This window comes from Chiloscyllium plagiosum, chromosome 32 (assembly GCF_004010195.1).
Source record: "Chiloscyllium plagiosum isolate BGI_BamShark_2017 chromosome 32, ASM401019v2, whole genome shotgun sequence".
Classification (NCBI taxonomy): Eukaryota; Metazoa; Chordata; class Chondrichthyes; order Orectolobiformes; family Hemiscylliidae; genus Chiloscyllium; species Chiloscyllium plagiosum.
The window spans coordinates 31,965,243-31,985,053 of NC_057741.1; the positions used below are offsets into that span (position 1 = coordinate 31,965,243).

Below are 19,811 nucleotides of genomic sequence, written 5' to 3' on the forward strand. Positions count from 1 at the left end.
AACTCAGCACCACCTTCCTAACCTGCAATCTTCTTCCTGACCTCTCCGCCCCCACTCCCACTCCGGCCTATCACCCTCACCTTAATCTCCTTCCACCTATCGCATTTCCAACGTCCCTCCCCCAAGTCCCTCCTCCCTACCTTTTATCTTAGCCTGCTTGGCACACTTTCCTCATTCCTGAAGTAGGGCTCATGCCCGAAACGTCGATTCTCCTGCTCCTTAGATGCTGCCTGACCTGTTGCGCTTTTCCGGCAACACATTTTCAGCTCTGATCTCCAGCATCTGCAGTCCTCGCTTTCTCCTGACAAATCTGGAACATGGGGTCACAGTCTCAGAATATGAGGTGAGCCATTTTGGACCAACACGGGTAGGAATTCCTTCAGCAACAGAGTTGTGGATGTTTGGAATTCTCTATCTCAGAGAGCAGTAAGTTGCTCGGTATATTCAAGATGGAGGGTGACTGATTGTTGCATACAGAGGTACGGGGATAGTGTGGGAAGATAGGGTGGAAGTACACCATCAGCCATAATCATATTGAAGGGCCAAATGGCCTACTTCTGCTCCTACTTCTTATGCTTTTACAGTCAACTAGGACAATTAAGATGATTAAATCAGTCTGTATTGATCAGGTAAAGATTGAAGGCAAAGATTCTAAGGCTTCACATAGCTAAACAGATGGCTTCTAGTACTGCAAGATTCTATGAAATTGTAAATTTATTGCACAATTCACTAGAAGTATGAACCTGAGTTAATCTTGAACACACTTATGGGCAGCAATTGGACGACTCTTTGCTTCACCCAAAGGGGGCTAACACACCTGAAGCCATGCAGACAGGGCTTCGTGGGACACCATAAGGTTCCATGTACTGGGCCCTAGCATTGCTTCAAGCCATTTCTCCTGACTGAGCTGATGTTTGAAGCTCTGCAGTGAAGTCCCTTATTCTGTGGCTCCCTTTAGATAGATATGATTTGCACTCGCTATTTGTCAGTCCTCCGAAATGGTAGAGTACACACACAGATCCGAATCATAAGGGGACCAATACAAGTGAGTCATAGTATCCCAAAATCTCGCCCACTGTCGCTTTTACTTCCTCCTTTTGTTCCGCTGATGTTTTTATTATTTTTGAGGAAATATGTAAGACTGAAAGCAGCTGTGCAGTAAAGCATATCTTATTATTCAACATGTCAAAGGAGACTTACTGCTCACATCGGTGACTGAACAATTAATATTGACTATCATCCCATTATTTGAATGTCTCCTGTTTTCATCTATTTAATGGGTCTTTGAAAGATTACGACTGGAGGTGTCTGTTTCAAAGAGAATCTTGTTTACCCAGTCTGACAGCTCTCCTATATCCTGAAAATAGATCATGATCGTTCTTGAGGAGGCTACCCTGATAACCCGGAGGCCAAAACAGGAAGATGCAGAGGCCATTCAGCGCCTCAAATTGATTGAATCCTTGAAAGCTCTGCCACTGAATTAGATATATGGTGGCTCAGTGGTTAGCACTGCTGGCCCACAGCGCCAGGGACCCGGGTTCAATTCCACCCTCGGGTGACTGTGTGGAGTTTGCACATTCTCCCTGTGTCTGTGTGGTTTTCCTCCTGATCTGGTTTCCTCCCACAATCCAAAGATGTGCAGGTTAGGTGAATTGGCCATGCTAAATTGCCCCATAATGTTCAGGGATGTATAGGTTAGGTGCATTAGTCAGGGGAAATGTAGAGTAATTGGGAATGAGTGGGATACACTTCAGAGGGTCAGAGTGGATGTATTGGGCCAAATGGCCTGTTTCTACACTGTAGGGATTCTATGAATCATGGCTGATGTGGAACTCTGTATCTCCGTCTAATCACTGCATCTCTTGTTACCCTCACCCAACTTGAATCCTGCAATTTTATCTCCAACTTGAATCCTGCAATTTTCACAGCTCAGAGTTTAAGTTTTAAGATTATGTCCCCTTGTTCTTGAGTTGCCCAACACAGAAAATATTTTCTCCATAGCTACACCATTGGATCTTTCAAAATTTAAAGCACCACATCAGGTTATACACCCCATCTCCAACAATCTTCTAAACTCATGGGAATACAGACCAAGTTTATGCAGCTTGTCCTCATAACTTAACCCTCACAGCTCTGGTAGAACTCTAATGCGTTGCAATCCCTCCAAGGCCAGTGTATCCTTTGATTGAAAAGTTAGTTTATCTGTGCTGGATAACTGATAACCTTGCACTTATCAGCTTAAAAGATAACACTTTACACAGAGTGATCACGTAGGTAGTGGGAGACCTGTGTGGTAAGCCGAGAATCATGAAACATAGCTTTGGATGATACTCTGCAAAAATTGGCATTTATTTGACTCAGAGTGCAATGGGTGCCCAAATGTCCTCACTCACTGTAAACTGCTGTGGTTCAATAACGTAACTCACCACCATCTTCACATGGACAGTCTAAAAGGTCTGCACCAGCCAGCGACATCCATATCCCATGAACAAAAGAAACCCTTGAAAAATCTTGGTCTAACTTTGAAACAGTTTCTTTGCCATGGGCTTTGAGATCAGAAAACCCACAATATAGACTACCAATTGTGCGTAACAATAGACAACAATGTCGGTGTTAAGATAAGGAACCCAGGCTAAGAACAGAGCGATTTCTATTGAGCAGACTGCAAGGGAAATTCTCCTTCCACACAGACTCATAAATGATCTTTTTTCAATGGGCAATATCTCTTTTGTATTATGTGAGATGCAAAACAAATCTTAAGATTGTGGGGAGAGAAAAAAACATCTAACTCTCTTGCTGTAAAATTGTTGCTCTCTGTGAAATCGTGCATGTCTAAGTGGTTGCAGATAAAAAGCTTCAATAACCTGCTATCCTAACCCAAGTGACAAGTTAATGTTAGATTTTGTGTCTCCCAGAGCAAATGTTAAAATATTTATAATACCTACTTGGAGTAGAACCTCAGTGTTGTCAAGAGATTTCTGCACTCTAACCCATGAAATAGGAATCTGTGGAATTCAGAGAAGTAATGGGTGAAGGGAAATCACCCATTGCTAGGTCCCTCACTCCAATTCATAGCAAAGACAATGTCTGACACATGACAGCCACCTCTAGCCTGGGAGCACATCTCTCAGTTACCACTGGCTTCTGGACTGCAGCGGTAGGGAAAGGAATGGGAATATTGAGTTGACAAACAGGAATTCAAACCTAAGGCAGAACACAAGGCAGGAGAAGAAGGAACGCTACAAAGATGAGACTGTTCAGTCAGCAAAGACATCCAATGACACAAACCTTCTTTCTCTTTGGCAGGGATCTCGATGATTCAGCTGTTAGTTCACATGGAGGCAATGGACGGGGTCTGAAGCTGAAGGCCACATCACCGCGAGAGGCTTCCTGCAGAAATAAGTTCAACAGAGGGAAAAACATTGTGAATTGAAAGCAGTCTGTAAGCACAAGGAGGGAAAGGTCACACTCTTGACTCATATGAAGTAAATGACATTGTGTTTTGAGCTCCCCCAGATTTAGGTTAAGTCAAGGGAATGCATACAGTATAACTGAAACCTGGCTGGAGCAAAGTGCTCGGCATTGCAAACTTTTGAGTTCAGTGTGAAACAAGGTTAAATGTTTGTGTTACCTTGAAGTTGTTGCATTCATTTGCAGGAATGGCCAAATGCTTCAAATCCCGACTGCTTGCCTTTAAAACATGTAACCTTTTATTTTAACTCAGCCCTAAGGCAATGGGCAGGAGACCAGCTGTGGCTCACAGCAATAAACCATCAAGACTGCATCGATACAAAAGCCTGCATTGCCAAATGCAAATACAGGTAACTATTTTATTGGTGATCAAAACGTCATGTCTAATTGCATCACATTGCTGGCTTCTCTTTAAATTGTTTACCACTCACAGCCAGTAAACCAATGTCAAACACTATCCCAGTTTAGCGTGATTGGCAGCTTTTCAACTGGTCCTTTTGAACAAGATTTTATTACTTTGTTTTGATGAATTACTAGAAGACTATCACCTGTACTAACTCCTGCGTAGCAACCGAAATGAAAAGAATTAGAAGTCAGATCATAATTAAACTAAACTTGTAGTTGTGACAACAAGTCATGACTTTTTATTTTTGGACCCTGGATTGAAAAATGGATGCTGCTGTAAAATGGAGATAGAACACAGGCACTGTTTGCAGCTTTGGGAAAAAAAAGTGAATCCAACTAGTACATATGCAACAATTTTACTTTTTGGAGACATTGAGCCCAAACAAAATGGCATCATTTGTTATGGGTTCAGTATAGCAACAAGTGTCTGGTCATACAGATTCTGTAAGTGGGGGTGAACCAAACAGAGAGGAGCAAGGGGTTTTGTTAATGTTAGTTAATGTTAATCTTTTCTCTCTCCCCCTTCTCTGTAAAGTTGCTCTCTCCAACATTCTATCACAACAATAGAAATATACATCGACAGATGCTGAAAGAAATAATTCTAAAATGCAACAAAACAAGAAAGACCTTGGGTCCGACACACAAGCAACGAATTACAGAGTGATTATTGCTGATCAGATAACATCTGAGCATTATCAGATAAGCAAAGGGATGTGCAACCAACACATCTAATTTTGTGCTGTAGTACTGATGACAGAGTTGTATTCTTCGACCAATTTCTTTCCCATCAATCAAAATATTTGTGTTCATCTGTTTTTCATTGTGTGTGCATGTGCACATTCACTTGTACTTGTCTGTCCCTGTGTGTGATTGTGCAAGTGTGCACGGCTATCCGCACAACCGTGTGTGTTTGCAAGAATTTGTAAAGGGGTAAAGTTTAAGTTACATAATTTAGAAAGCCTGTTCTTTTACTAGTTGTTAACATCAAAGCATTACATAAGAAGCAGGAGCATGAGTAGGCAATTCAGCCCATCAAGCCTACTCCATCAATCAATATGACCATGGCTGATATCATCTCAGCCTTAACTCCATTTTTCTGTCTGCTCTCCATAACATCTCAACCAATTACTGATTACAAATTTGTCTATCATCTCCTTACTCAATGTCCCAGCATACAGTGAACTCTGCGGTAGTGAATTCCATTGATTTATTACCCTTTGCAAGAAAGAGTTTCTCTTCATCTCCATTTGAAATCTGCTAGGACACAGCACTACGTTTTCCAGTTTCAAATAACCTTCCCGCCCATCCCCCCCCCCCCCCCCCGCTCCCTTTCCAGCCCCCCCCCACCCAAAACCTTACCTCCACCTTTATCTGCAGCTCCCCCTACCCTCACCTCCATTCCTGAAGAAGGGCTAAACCCAAAACTTCTCTACCCCTGATGCTGCCTGGCTTGCTGTGTTCTTCCAGCCTCCTGTTTGTCTACACATTATCCCATGACCACATATTTCTAGAATTATTCACAAGAGGAAACATCCTCACTATGCCTACTTTGTTAATCACTTTTAGCATCATATGTATCTCAATTACATCTCCTTTCCTTCTTCTAGAGGCTAAGATTGTAATGGTGAATAGAGTTTTATTTTACTGTTACTGAAGTTTGCTTTGACCCTGGGTAGCAGTCAGCCCTAGATGAAGTCAGAGTAATTATCCATAGTTTCATGAAATCTTCACATTTCTGACAGCTCTGGAAATATTGGGGCTTGATTTCCAATGCAGTTCTCTGACGATGGTTATACAATGAAGGATTGATCAACTCAGTATAAACAATGACTGCAGATGCTGAAAACCAGATTCTGGATTAGAGTGGTGCTGGAAAAGCACAGCAGTTCAGACAGCATCCAAGGAGCAGGAAAATCGACGTTTCAGGCAAAAGCCCTTCATCAGGAACACAGGCAGAGTGCCTGAAGGGTGGAGAGATAAATGTGATGTCCTCATTTAAGATGATTCCTATCACAATATCACAAACATAGCTCCTGTTGTTATCCTGCTGAATCATCTCATGTATAACACTTCTTTTATTTTTAGTTTATTCCAAACCCTGGTCAAGATGAGACTGGGCAGAAAAAAAACAAGAATGTAAACTGCACCATACCACAGAAATATTTCAGTCTTAAAGTGTTGACATTTTTTCTGGGAAATTGTGTGCAGAGAGAAACGATTAATGTCTAGCGTCTGATCGAACTCTTGTTCAGAACTGAAAGAGACTGGAAAATGCTGTTTTTCTATGTTGTAGATAGTGGAGGAGTAAGAGCGAGGGGTACAGATAGTGAGGGTGCCCAGAATGGAAACTATGAGGTAATAGGTTTAAGGTGAGAGGGGAAAGAGTTAAAAGGGAGGTGAGGGGAACCTTTTTACCCAGAGGGTGGTGTGTGTGTGTGTGTGTGTAATAAGCTCTCAGAGGAAGTGGTGGAGGCTGGTACAATTACAATATTTAAAAGGCAACTGGATGGGTGTGTGATTTATCTTTCCACCCTTCAGGCACTCTGCCTGTATTCCTGATGAAGGGCTTTTGCCTGAAACATCGATTTTCCTGCTCCTTGGATGCTGTCTGAACTGCTGTGCTTTTCCAGCACCACTCTAATCCAGAATGAAGGATTGATGTCCACCTCAACAGCACTTCACAAATCCATGACCTCCGACACTTTGGAGGACAAGCCCTGCAGATTCATGTGAACACCATCACTTCCGAGTTCTTCTCCATAACATGCACCACCCTGACCTGAAAATACCTTGCTGTTCTTTCATAGCCTCGGATGTAAATCCAGGAACTCCCTTCCGAACAACACCGTAGGTGCACCTTTACCACAAGGGACAGCACCTTTTCCAGGGAAATTTGTGGTGGGCAATAAATAATGGACTTGCTGGGAACACCCACCTCCCACAGAAATATAGTCTGGGGTACAATTCACAGCCTCTGAATCTTTACCATATTCTCTTGTGATCAATTGTACAATTTTAAGACAGAAACAGACTTTTAAGATTTCCATGACTGAGAAGCCTCAAGGGTGAGCTGTGGTTGGATCCACAATGAAGCAGCTTCACTCTTGCTCTGTTATCTTACCTCGTAAGCTGATTGGATTCAAGATGAGAGACAGGTCTTCCATGCCTTCAAGTCTTCAAGATATCAACAGGAAAAGTCAGGGTAGATAAAGGTAAACTATTTTCAGTGGTTGGGGATTCTAGAACTAGGGGGCATAGTGTAAACATTTGGGCCAGACTGTTCAGGAGAGATGTTAGAAACTGCTTCTACACAGAATGGGTAATGGTTATCTGGAACTCTCTTTCACGAATGGCAGTTTATGCTAGATGAGTTGTTAATTTTAAATCAGAGATGGATATATTTTTGATAGGCAAAGGCTTTAAGGGATATGGATCAAACTCAGATAGATGGATTAGCCATGATCTCATTGAATGATGGAACAGGCTTGAGGAACTGAATAGCCTACCCCTGTTCCTATGTTCCCTCTTCAGTCCAGTACCAAGCAGAAAATAGTCCCATTGCTCCTGAACATGACCGTCATGAAGTGCAAGCTCTGCTACAAAGGCTTTATTTTCTTGTTAATTATAAATTCATTAACTCGATGTTCGAGTCTCACATGTCCCTATCGTGATTTCAAGGATACCTGGAGGGAAGAGATGTGCGAGTAGCCAAGAGGCAGTCATAAGAGAGTTCCCAGCCGCCATGCATTCATGCACTAATGGTTTGGAATGAGTTCAAACTTGGCATGGGGATTACTGAGGTGAGTCAGAGGTCAAATACATCCCAGTTGCTCAATCGTCCAGTTGTGACCAATACCTCTGACCGGTCTGCCGTAAAACATAAGGCCACACATCACTCAGGTTGTGGCAACTTTATTCATCATGCATAACGAGAAAGAAAATTCACCCTCGCTTACATTCATCCAAAAAAAACCTCATGGAATCAGAGGAAAGATTTCGGACTGGTAATTCCTTTAAAGCACCAGTAGAATGAAATGGAATTTAGAAATCTCTTGTGTTTGAGAAAGGGGAACAGAAGACAGCTGTCTAAGTATGGGCATGATATGGATTCTCTGTTACTAATTCCAGTTCTCAGCCAAAGAAGTGAAACTGAGGGAGTACGAAATGTACTGTCAAGGTTTTGCGATACTGGAGGACCTTGGATTTATATGTATTTACTTTATTTTTTCATGGGATGCGGGCGTTGCTGACAATGCAAGCATATGTTACCCATTCCTACTGTCCTTGAACTAAATGACTTTCCAGGTCATTTCAAGGGCAGTTAAAAGTCAACACATTCCCTTGAAATTGGAGTTATACATCAGCCCAACAGTGTAATGATGGCACATTTGCTTCCTGAAAGAATATGAGTGAACTAGTTGGGTCTTTAAAAAGTCAATGAGAATTGCACCATTACTAAGAGTGGTTTTCAGACTTAGATCCTATTTATTAAATGTAAATTCCACAAGATGCCAAGGTGGGATTTGAACCCATGTCCTTAAAGGATTAAAATAAAAGCAAAGCAGATGCTGGGAGGTCTGAAATAAGCATCTGTAGAGAGACAGAAATAGAGATAATGCTTCAAGTTTAAGAAGAGTCATGTAGGACTCAAAATGATAACTCTATTTTTCTCTTTGTCAGTGCTGCCTGACCTGTTGAGTGTCTCCAGCACGTTCTGCTTTTTCTCCCAACAGGGTCTGGGTCTCTGGTTTCATTTCCACTATTGCAGTCTCTCCCACTTGAGACTGAATTGCAAGAGGAACTGGAGGAGACCAGCAGAGATGTAAACACCTTTGTACAGATCAGTACACAGATTGTCCTTGATAAAACTGAATGCATTTGTCCTATATTATGGTTTCACAAAGAGTTGAAACATTTTTGACCTGCAGAATTTTAAACTGAAGATAGTGCTTGATAATGTAGGTCACTGAGCACCAGGTGATGGAAGAATGGTATTTAGTGCAAGCTAAGAAACCAAGAGCAGCGTTTTGGATGATCTCAAGTTTACAGAATGTGGAAAAGTAGCCAAGGCTGCATTGGAAATCCCCCAAGACTGTGGGAGGGCTTCAGCAGCCAATGAGATGGGGAGCAATCAAAGCACCTTTAGAGGCAGTAACAGGAAGCTTTAGTGATTGTTCAAATGTACGGTTGGAAGCTGTGCATCCTCTAGTCCAAATGGATATTAGGGACCACTGTTGCTTCATCATTTACATTCCTGATTTTGATTGAGGAACAAGTGACAGAATGTCAACATTTTCAGACAATACCAAACGGACAAGGAAGGAGGCAGCCAACACTGAGGAGGCAAACAACTTCATATAAGACTGTCTGAGAAAACCTCCGGACTGGACTGGTCTGCACAAGTGAACAAAAGTGAAATAAAGTATGTTGAAAAATATTCCCTTTATTCTTTCATGGGATTGTTGGTAAGGTCAGGATTTGTTGCCCAAATTCTTTGAACTGGGTGACTTTACACTGTAGAGTTACTTGCAGGCCAGACCAGGTAAAGATTACCTTTCCGAAAGGGCATCAATGAACTGGGCAGTATTTTATGACAATTGATGATTTATTAACATTAGTACTCAATTCCTGATTTATTAACTGAATTTAAATTCCACTAACTGGCATGGGGGAGGATTTGAACCTTTGACCCAGAGAACTGGCCAGGGCCTTTGAATTGCATTACCTCCACGGCATCAACTCCCTTAAAACCATGGTGGTAATGTGCTTTAGTTGGAAAATTAGAGACATCGCTTACATCTTCAGAAACTAAATGGGGAGGAAGAACAAAGGAATCAAGGGATTCATGTGGGGACATCATTAGAAGTAGCGTTCCACGTAGCAAAACAATTAGAAACCTTTTTTTTGGTGCAGCAATCATTTAGAAGATAAATTGTGGGGCTAACCAGTGAAATTTAATCTGTGCAAACATAGATGCAGGTTGTGATATTACTGTCCTCTGCTCCTAGCACACATTGAGCAGCAGTGTGGGATATGGACTGAATTGGCAAAACCTTCCTGATGAGGTTTGTAAATTGTACCAACAACTTACCTGATTCTCCAAGCCCATTGGGTGACAGAAGGAACATCTTTGCCCAGGCAAGGGTTTGAATGAAGTTTGCACTGGTTTGGATTGTACATTCCTTCATCATAGCAGAGTGGATGGCAATGGTGGCTCAGTGGTTAGCCCTGCTGCCTCACAGTGCCAGGTACCCGGGTTCAATCCCATGCTCATGTGACTTTTGTGTGGAGTTTGCACATTCTCTCCATGTCTGTGCAGGTTTGCTCCCAATTCCTCCCAAAGTCCAAATAAATGCAGGTTAGGTGGGTTGGCCATGGGAAATTTCCCATGCTATCCAGGGATGTGCAAACTAGGACAGTTAGCCATGGTAAATGCAGGAGTTATAGGAATGCAGTGGAGGAGCTCAGTCTGTGCTTTGGAGGATTGGCATGAACTGGATGGGCTGAATGGCCTCTTTCTGTACTGTAGGGATTCTATTCTCTGTAACAAAAAAAGTATGATGTACGAAGTACTGTGGATGTTGCAGGTGGGAAGGCAAGCTGATACCTTTACAGATTTCCAAACAGATTCTGGAAAATAGAACAATTATATGTTCTTTCAGTAATGTTGATAATTCCCCTGTAGCGAAGTAGAATCAATGAAATATTAATTACTGTCATAATACAGTGGAGGTAACATTTCACACTGAAACAGTAGACCCAAAGGGATTTCCTCTGATGAAACAGACCATCAAATCACACCTGGCTTTATTGCACTTCCGCAGTGAGACTGAATACAATTTCTGACCTATACGGCAGCCAGTGAAATATAAATGGTTCTGAAACAGGGTCGCTGGACCTGTAATGTGAAGCTTATTTCTGCCGACAGATGCTGCCAGACCTGCTGAGATTTTCCAGCAATTTCTATTTGTGTCTCAGATTTCCAGCTCCCGCAGTTCTTTCAGTTTTTGGGAAGGTCAAGTTGCAACTGTACAGGACATTGGTGAGGCCACTTTTGGAATACTGTGTCTAATTCAGGTCTCCCTACTCCAGGAAAGATGTTGTGAAACTTGAAAGTGTTCGGAAAATACTTACAAGCACGTTACCAGGGTTGGAGAGTTTGAGCTATAGCGAGAGGGTGAATAGGCTGGGGCTGTTTTCCCTGGAGCTTTGGAGGCTGAGGGGTGACCTTATAGAGGTTTATAAAATCATGAAGGGCATGGATAGGGGTGAATAGCTAAAGTCTTTTCCCTGGGGTGGGGGAGTCCAGAACTAGAGGGCATAGGTTTAGGGTGAGAGGGAAAGATTTAAAAGGGACCAAAATGGCAACTTTTTTCATGCAGAAGGTGGTGCACATATGGAATGAGCTGCCAGAGGAAGTGGTGGAGTCTGGTACAATTACAACATTTAAATGGCATCTGGATGGGTATATGAATAGGAAGGGTTTAGGGAGATATGGGCCAAATGCTAGCAAATGGAACGAGATTAATTTGGGATATCTGGCCAGCATGGACAAGTTGGACCAAAGGGTCTGTTTCCTTGCTGTATATGTCTCGGACTCTAAATATATGGTGTTGACTGGGACTCAGCTGGAGCTTAGAAACAGAAGGCCATGGGTTTGGGCTCAACCTGAGCCCAATTTTGATGAAGGCTTGCCGACCTCAAATACTAACTCTGAACCTCTCTCCACAGACACCAACGGACCCATGAGGCATTTCCTGCCTTTTCAGCTGGATAGCAGAACCTGCTACTGCAGAAGGCAGTTGAGGCTAGCCACTTGGATGTTTTCAAGGGAATCTAGACATGTGCATGGGAGAAAAGGGGCTGGAAAGATTTGTCTGCGATGAGGTAAACAGAATAGGAGGAGACTCATGTGAATTATAATCTGCAGCACAGACTTCTGCTTGGCACAGAAGTACAGAAAATGGGGACGGAATGGATCATTCGGGCCTTCGAACCTGCTCTGTCATCCAATACGATGATGGCTGACCCTCTGTCACAACACTGTACTCCCATACTCCCTCAATATATCCCTTGGCATCTTTAGCCACTAGAAATCTAGCTATTTTTTTCTTAAATATGTTCGATGACTGGCCTCCATAGCCTTCAGTCGTAGAGAATTCCAGTGAAGAACTTACTCTTCATCTCAGTCTAAAATGACCTGCAATGTGTCCTGAGACCATGATCCCTTGCTCCGGACTCCCATCAGCCAGGTGAAAACATCATTCCTTCCTTTCATGTATCAACGTGTTGCACTCTCTCTTTTACGCCACTGAATACAAGTCCAAATGAACCCAATCTCTCCACATGTGATAGCCTTGACGTCCCAGGAATCAGTCTGGTGAACACTTGCTGCGTTTGCTCGAGGAAGAGTGTATCTTTTCTTAGGTAAAGAGAGCAAAGCTCCATACAGTTGCAATTAATCTTTCTTGCTCCTGTGCTCAAACATTCTTGTAATGAAGCCCATTGTCAGTTGTTACATTCCCAATGTAATTGGTGAAGCAGTTGCTTTTTCCCTGAATGGGCAAGGACGGACAGGTTTAATTGCGCTGCTTCCACAGTTAAATATCCTCCAGACGTTCACTGAAGGAATTGGCACTTAGGGAAGATGCATAATGATGGGCCGCGCCTCTGAACTTGCAACCCAAACACAGGGGGAGCCTTGAAGGAGGAGAGAAGGGAAAGCAAGGAAGCAGAAACATCATTGTTGTGCTATGACACATGGTGTCAGTGTTTACTGAAATTAAGATCTTAATAACCACCCAGTTGGAGGCTCTGTTCGTTGAGTTGGCAGGATGGTTGATTGTCATGCTGGATGTGGGTTCAATTCCCACACTGACTGAGGTTTCCATGAAAGACTCTCCTTCTCAACCTCTCCTCTCACTTGAGACATGGTGACCCTCAGTCGTCTCTCCCTAACGAGAGAGTAGCCCCATGGTCTGGTAAAACCATTGTCATTTTAATAAGCTCCGGGTAATCCATGGCCTGCTGACTCTCTCTGGGATAAGGCTGGTTTCATACAATCATAGAATCCCCACAGTGTGGAAACAGGCCCTTCGGCCCAACAAGTCCACACCGACCCTCCGATAAGTAACCCAACCAGACCCATTCCCCTACCCTATATTTACCCCTGACTAATGCATCCAACCTACATATCCCTGAACACAATGGGAAATTTAGCATGGCTAATTCACCTAACATGCACACCTTTGCAATGTGGGAGGAAACCTGAGCACCCAGAGGAAACCCATGCTGACATGGGGAGATTGTACAAACTCCACATTGGTTTGATATAAAAAAAAGGAAATTCTAATGTAACAACGTCTTATAAGTCTGGGATATTTTCAACCACTGATGGTTCACCTGGAATGAGAAGAGCTGTATGAGCACCCCACTGCAAAAACACAGATTGGATACCACTGGAAAAATAAGAGAAATGTTTTGGAGTGGAGAAGGCCTCCTGTTGTGAGCCTGTCTTTCTCTCTCTCTCTCTCTCTCTCTCCCCTCTTCCTCCTCCTCCTCCCTCTTCGAGAAGCTTGTCCTGCTCTTTGAAGCCCTGGTTCCCTCTCCCTCCCATGCTGACATCCAAGCACGAGGAGCTCATAATGTACCCAAAGCCCCTTACAGTCACAACTAGCGCCTTCTCCTCATGCGTCTTTCCCAAGTGTCACCAACACTAGCAATTCCACACACTCAACTGAAAGTAATCAACGCCCCCATCTATACATTGTGCTGATGGCTCTGGCTGCAGCTCCTGCTGCAGAACATTGTGTCTAACTGTGCAGTGGCTACAGTGTAGATGTGAAGAGGGCAACAAGTCAGTGCAATGGACAGCCTGACACCACAACCTTCCCCAGTTGTGTACTCATGGTGCACACTCTTAACACGTGTGCTAACGGCCTGACTGTGACTGTGCTATTCGGGACACACCGCATGATGCGGGTACACACTCGGAATGGATTCAATATGAAGTGTGGAGCTGGAAAAAGGCCCAGCAGGTCAAGCAGCATCAGAGGAGAGTCAGCATTTCAGGTCAGGACCCTTCATCAGGACTCAGAATGGGCACCAGTTTTCCCTCAAGGTGTTATGTCGCAACAAAACTACAGGTGAAACGGGGACCCAGTCTTGCAGCCATTGTGGTTGAATTGTCTCAGGTTGCCAGGGTTTTCACAGGCAACCCAATCTTCCTCAGTTCTGTTAGCATTCAGTGATGGTGAAGGAGCTGAGGGCAAGATCAGCCTGAAGTGACAGGACTGACAGGAACGAGATGGTGTAAAGTTTCACAGCTACAGGGCTTCATTTCAGCTGTCCTCACTTGGCTGTAAAGGAAATTATGGGGTCGGAGAAAGATGCTATGTAAATGCAGTTTCTATTCCATTACTTGTGCATGGGGAGATTTTTCACACCCAGAGGGAACATGCCAGTTAGAGCCAGAGAGATTTACAACACGGGAACAGGCCCTTCGGTCCAACTTGTCCATGCTGACCAGATATCCTAAATAAATCTAGCCCCATTTGCCAGCATTTGCCTTCCTATTCATATACCCATCCAGATGCCTTTTAAATGTTGTCAGGTTTACTGCTCAGTTGTTTCACATCCCACGTGATCCCTGGTTTCTCTCTCTTCCTCCTTTTTTAAAGTGCTGTTGTTCTGATTTTTTTTCCCAAAGTTCCAAATGGTTCAGTGGTTAGCACTGCTGCCTCACAACGCCAGGGTCCCGGGCCCAATTCCCACCTTGGGCAACCGTCTGTGTGGAGTTTGCACATTTTCCCCGTGTCTGCTTGGGTTTCCTCTGGGTGCTCCAGTTTCCTCCCACAGTCCAAAGATGTGCAAGTTAGGTGAATTGGCCATTCTAAGTTGCCCGTAGTGTGAGGTGCATTAGTCGGGGCAAAATGTAAGGGAATGGGTCTGGATGGGTTGCTCTTCGGAGGGTCGGTATAGACTTGTTGGGGCGAAGGGCCTGTTTCCATACTGTAAAGAATCTAATCTAATTTGACAGCTTATAAACAGTAATTACCACTCCAAAAATTCGAGGAAATCAGCTTCAACATTGAAAAATATCTCAAAAAAAGGAGCAGCTCTTACAGTCACACCTTCTTCCCGTCCTCCATCTTGCATTCCCCAGAATTTCTGCTGCTTTAGGTTATCTGAACTCAAACTGGTTATCAACCATGCTCGATTCTTTGCCTCCTCTTTTTGCGGTGTTATTTCTATTCCTTTATGAACATTACACAGACGCACCAAGGCTTTCAGACTAAATCCAATTCAAAATCAAAAAATGCCAACATTAATAGGGAAACTCATTCAAATTGTGTCCAATTATGCAGCAGAAATATACAACCATGCAAAATTCTAACTTATAAGCATCTGATGTTTTAGGGTTTGAGTGATGTTGGTTCAAATCTGGCATGATGCTAATTACCTGCAATGAATAATCCACCTTCTAGCAGGAGATGTGATGTTAAAAGGGTGCTTTAGAAACTCCAGCTGGATGAACAAAATGAAGATCATGCATCTTTCATTTGTGGCCACTTTTTAAAATTTATTCATTTTGTGGGATATGGGCATCACTGGCTGATCAGTTTTTATTAGGTGAAAGTGAGGACTGCAAATGCAAGTCAAGATTAGAGTGGTGCTGGAAAAGTACAGCAGGTCAGGCCCCTGCTCCTCAGATGCTGCCTGACCTGCTGTGCTTTTCCGGCACCACTCTAACCTGGTCAGTATTCATTGCCCGTCCCTAGGTGCCCTTGAGAAGGTGGGGTTGAACTGCCTTCTTGAACTGCTGCAGTCCACCTGCTGTGGGTTGACCCACAATGCACTGCTGCCTCACAGCGCCAGGGGCCCGGGTTTGATTCCCGCCTTGGGCGACTGTCTGTGTGGTGATTGCACATTCTCCCCCTGTATGTGTGGATTTCCTCTGGGTGCTCTGGTTTCCTCCCACATTCCAAAGATTCGCAGGTCAGGTGAATTGGTCATGCTAAATTGCCAATAGTGTTAGGTGCATTAGTCAGGGGTAAATATAGACTAGGGGAATGGGTCTAGGTAGGTTACTCTTTGGAGGGTTGGTGTGGACTTGTTGGGCCAAATGGCCTGTTTCCATACTGTAGAGAATCTAATCTAATCGAATCTATAATGCCATTAGGGGGAGAATTCCAGGATTATGACCAGCGACAATGAAGGCGATATATTTCCAAGACAGGATGGTGAGTGTCTTGGAGGGGAGCATGAAAGTGTTGATGTTCCCATATATCTGCTGCCCTTGTCCTTCTGGTTAGAAGTGGTTGTGGGTTTGGAAGGTGCTGTGTGAGGATCTTTGGTGAATTTCTGCAGTACATCTTGTAGATAGTACACAATGCTGCTACTGAGCATCGATGGTAGAGGGAGTGGATGTTTGTGGATGTGGTGCCAATCAAGCTGACTGCTTTGTGTTGTTAGGGCTGCACCCATCCAGGCAAGTGGGGAGTATGACATCACACTCATGACTTCTGCCTAACAATCTCTGATTTCAATATTTCAAGGTAATCAAAGGTCATTAACATCAACAGTTACACCCAGAATCAGAGTTGATTGGCTCAGTTGCTTGGACAGTTGGCCTGCCATGCAGAGGTATATTAACAGCATGGGTTTAGTTCCTACACCAGCTGTGGTTCCCAACAAAGGTCCCACCTTCTCAATCTCATCCCTTGTCTGGAGTGTGGTGACCCTCAAGTTGTCTTTCCCACTGATGAGAGAGCAGCTCGATGGGACGAGCAACTTTAGCTCTTCTTTACTCATTCCCAAGTAACAGCAAAACCGTTTTACCAACATATCCACCACGAAGCAGGCACACATATTGTTGCATTCCACACTGAATTGGACAGTAGAAAATAATTAATAATAAGGTGATTGGTAAGACCAGAGGAAGGGAGATTCTTCACCTTAAAGCTTGGAAGGTTCATGGATGATCAAGTAGATGTGTCCAAAAATTAGGAAGGTTTAGGATGAGATGGAATAAGGACAAGTGTCATCGTCAAGGCATGATTTGGAGATGCTGGTGTTGGACTGGGGTGTATAAAGTTAAAAATTACACAACAGCAGGTTATAGTCAAACATGTTTATTTGGAAGCACACTAGCTTTCAGAGCGCCGCTCCTTCATTAGGTGATTGACAATCACCTGATAAAGGAGCGGGGCTCCGAAAGCTAGTGCTTCCAAATAAACCTGTTGGACTATAATCTAGTGTTGTATAATTTTTAAATTTATCGTCAAGACTTGTCATCCATATGAAAGTTTCCAGACTGAGAAAAAACGGATTTTTCACACTGATACAAAAAGAACAAGGACCTTGGATCTAAAGCGGTAATAGAGGCATAATTATACTAAACTAAAAAGATTAGAACTAGGGGTCATAGTTTAAAAATAAGGGGCCATCTCAAAACAGAGATGAGGAAACATTTTTTCTGTCAGAAGGTTGTAAGTATTTGAAGTTCCCTTCCTCAACGGGCAGCAGTTGCAGAATCTTTTAAATATTTGAAAGCAGAGATGGGTAGATTCATGATAACCAATGGGATGAAAGATTATCAGAGATATACATGAAAGTAGGGTCATAGAGATGTACAGAATGGAAACAGACCCGTCAGCCCAACTTTTCAATGCAGACCAGATATTCTAAATTAGTCCAGTCCCATTTGCCAGCATTTGGCCCACTATGTTCATATTGAAATATGAACCGTTCCTATTCATATACCCATCCAGATGCCTTTTAAATGTTGTAATTGTACCAACCTCCATCAGTTCCTCTGGTAGCTCATTCCATACACGCATCACCCTCTGCATAAAAATGTTGTCTTTTAGGTCCCTTTTAAACCTTACCCCTCTCACCTTAAAGCTATGCCCTCTAGTTCTGGACTCCCTGACCTCAGGGAAAAGACATTGTCTATTTACCCTATCCATGATTCTAAAAACGTCTATAAAGTCACCCTCAGCCTCCGACGCTCCAGGGAAAACAGCCCCAGCCTATTCAGCCTCTCCTTATAGCTCAAACCCTCCAACCCTGGCAACATCCTTATAAATCTTCTCTGCAAATTTTCAAGTTTCACAGCATCCGTATGACAGGAGGGAAAGCAGAACTACAAACAATGTTCCAAAAGTGGCCAACTGTTAAGGGTAAAACCAGTTCAGACATGATCTTATTGAACGTAGGAACATAGGAATCAGGAGCGAGAGAAGGTAATTTAGCCCCTTTCCTTTGAGCCCTCTCCGCCATTTAACATGGTCATGGCTGATCTTATCCTGGTCTCAACTCCACTCCCCACAACCCTTCAACTCACAAACATCTCTATTTCTTTCTTGAATTTGTTGACTGATTCTGTCTCCACTGCGCTCTTGGACAGTGAGTTCCACAGATTCCCAGCCCTCTGAGAGAAGTACTTTCTCCTCATCTCAGCTTTGAACCTGCCTCCTCTCACTCTATATCGATGACCTTTCTGTTTGAGACTGTCCCACAAGGAGGAAACATCTGTTCAATGTCCGCCTTATCAATCCCCTTTAGCATTTCATGTATCTCAATTAGATCCCCTCTCATTTTCCTGAACTCAAGTGAATACAAGCCCAAGTGATTCAACCGCTCCTAGTATGACAACCCTTTCACCCCTGGAATCAACCTGCGGAACCTCCTCTGAACTATCTCCAGGGCCACCACATCCTTGACCAAAACTGGACACAATATTCCAGGTGTGGCCTCACCAACACCTTATATAATTGTAACAACATATCTTCACTTATATAACCCAGTCCTTTTGCAATAAATGCCAAGATTCCATTTGCCTTTCTTATTATATGCTGTACCTGTAGACTCACTTTCTACAATACATGCATCAAGATGCCCAGATCCCTCTGCACTGACACACTTTGAATCTGCTTCCCATTTAAATAATAATTTGCCCTTTTATTTTTCCAACTAAAATTGATAACCTTGTACTTATCCACATTAAACTCCATCTGCCTAATTCTGGCTCATTCCCCATGCCTATCAAAATCCATCAACATTCAGGAGCAGGCCTGAAGGATTGAGTGACCTACTCTTGTTTCTTGTTCATATGGATTCGATAGGCCTCTGAATGCATGAGAAAGATAGAGAGGAACTAATTGTCAAGAAAATTCCAGTGAGGTGCAAATCAACTGTAGGGTGGATAAATGACTACTTTATATTCTCTAATATGACAATAGACAATAGACAATAGACAATAGGTGCAGGAGTAGGCCATTCAGCCCTTCGAGCCTGCACCGCCATTCAATATGATCATGGCTGATCATTCCTAATCAGTATCCTCTTCCTGCCTTATCTCCATAACCCTTGATTCCACCATCTTTGAGAGCTCTATACAACTCTTTCTTAAATGAATCCAGAGAGTGGGCCTCCACTGCCCTCTGGGGCAGAGCATTCCACACAGTCACCACTCTCTGGGTGAAGAAGTTTCTCCTGAGCTCTGTCCTAAATGGTCTACCCCGTATTTTTAAGCTGTGTCCTCTGGTTCAGCACTCACCCATCAGCGGAAACATGTTTCCTGCTGCCAGAGTGTCCAATCCTTTAATAATCTAATATGTCTCAATCAGATCCTCTCTCAATCTTCGAAACTCAAGGGTATACAAGCCCAGTCCCTTCAGTCTTTCAGTGTAAGGTAATCCTGCCATTCCAGGAATTGACCTCATGAATCTACGCTGCACTCCCTCAATAGCCAGAATATCTTTCCTCAAATTTGGAGACCAGATCTGCACAGAGAGAGAGAGATATGTCAGAGAGATGGAGATGTCAGAGGGAGAGATGCCAAAGAAAGAGAGAGAGAGATGACAAAGTGAGAGCGAGATGTCAGAGAGAGAGGGAGAGATGTCAGAGAGAGAGAGAGCGAGAGATGTCAG

At 43.4% G+C, this 19,811-nt stretch overlaps 1 protein-coding gene and 1 long non-coding RNA gene across 8 annotated transcripts in view; one reads left to right on the forward strand and one right to left on the reverse strand.

Moving 5' to 3' along the window:
• LOC122539485 overlaps positions 1–12,203 on the forward strand; it is a 40,464-nt gene extending 28,261 nt beyond the window's left edge. For 2 of the 4 annotated variants that reach the window (XR_006309103.1, XR_006309102.1), the window contains one exon: positions 3,307–4,909. This is a non-coding gene — a long non-coding RNA (uncharacterized LOC122539485). Of the gene's footprint in view, positions 1–3,306; positions 4,910–10,804; positions 10,826–11,607 lie in introns of those variants that run through there. The other 2 variants (XR_006309105.1, XR_006309104.1) reach the window with 2 other exon arrangements.
• Positions 1–19,811, reverse strand: part of LOC122539484 (protein FAM13A-like) — a 220,360-nt gene that overhangs the window by 110,982 nt on the left and 89,567 nt on the right. For 3 of the 4 annotated variants that reach the window (XM_043674376.1, XM_043674377.1, XM_043674375.1), the window contains one exon: positions 3,289–3,390. In XM_043674376.1, coding sequence (XP_043530311.1) covers positions 3,289–3,390 — 102 coding nt within the window. Of the gene's footprint in view, positions 1–3,288; positions 3,391–3,631; positions 3,715–19,811 lie in introns of those variants that run through there. The other variant, XM_043674378.1, reaches the window with a different exon arrangement.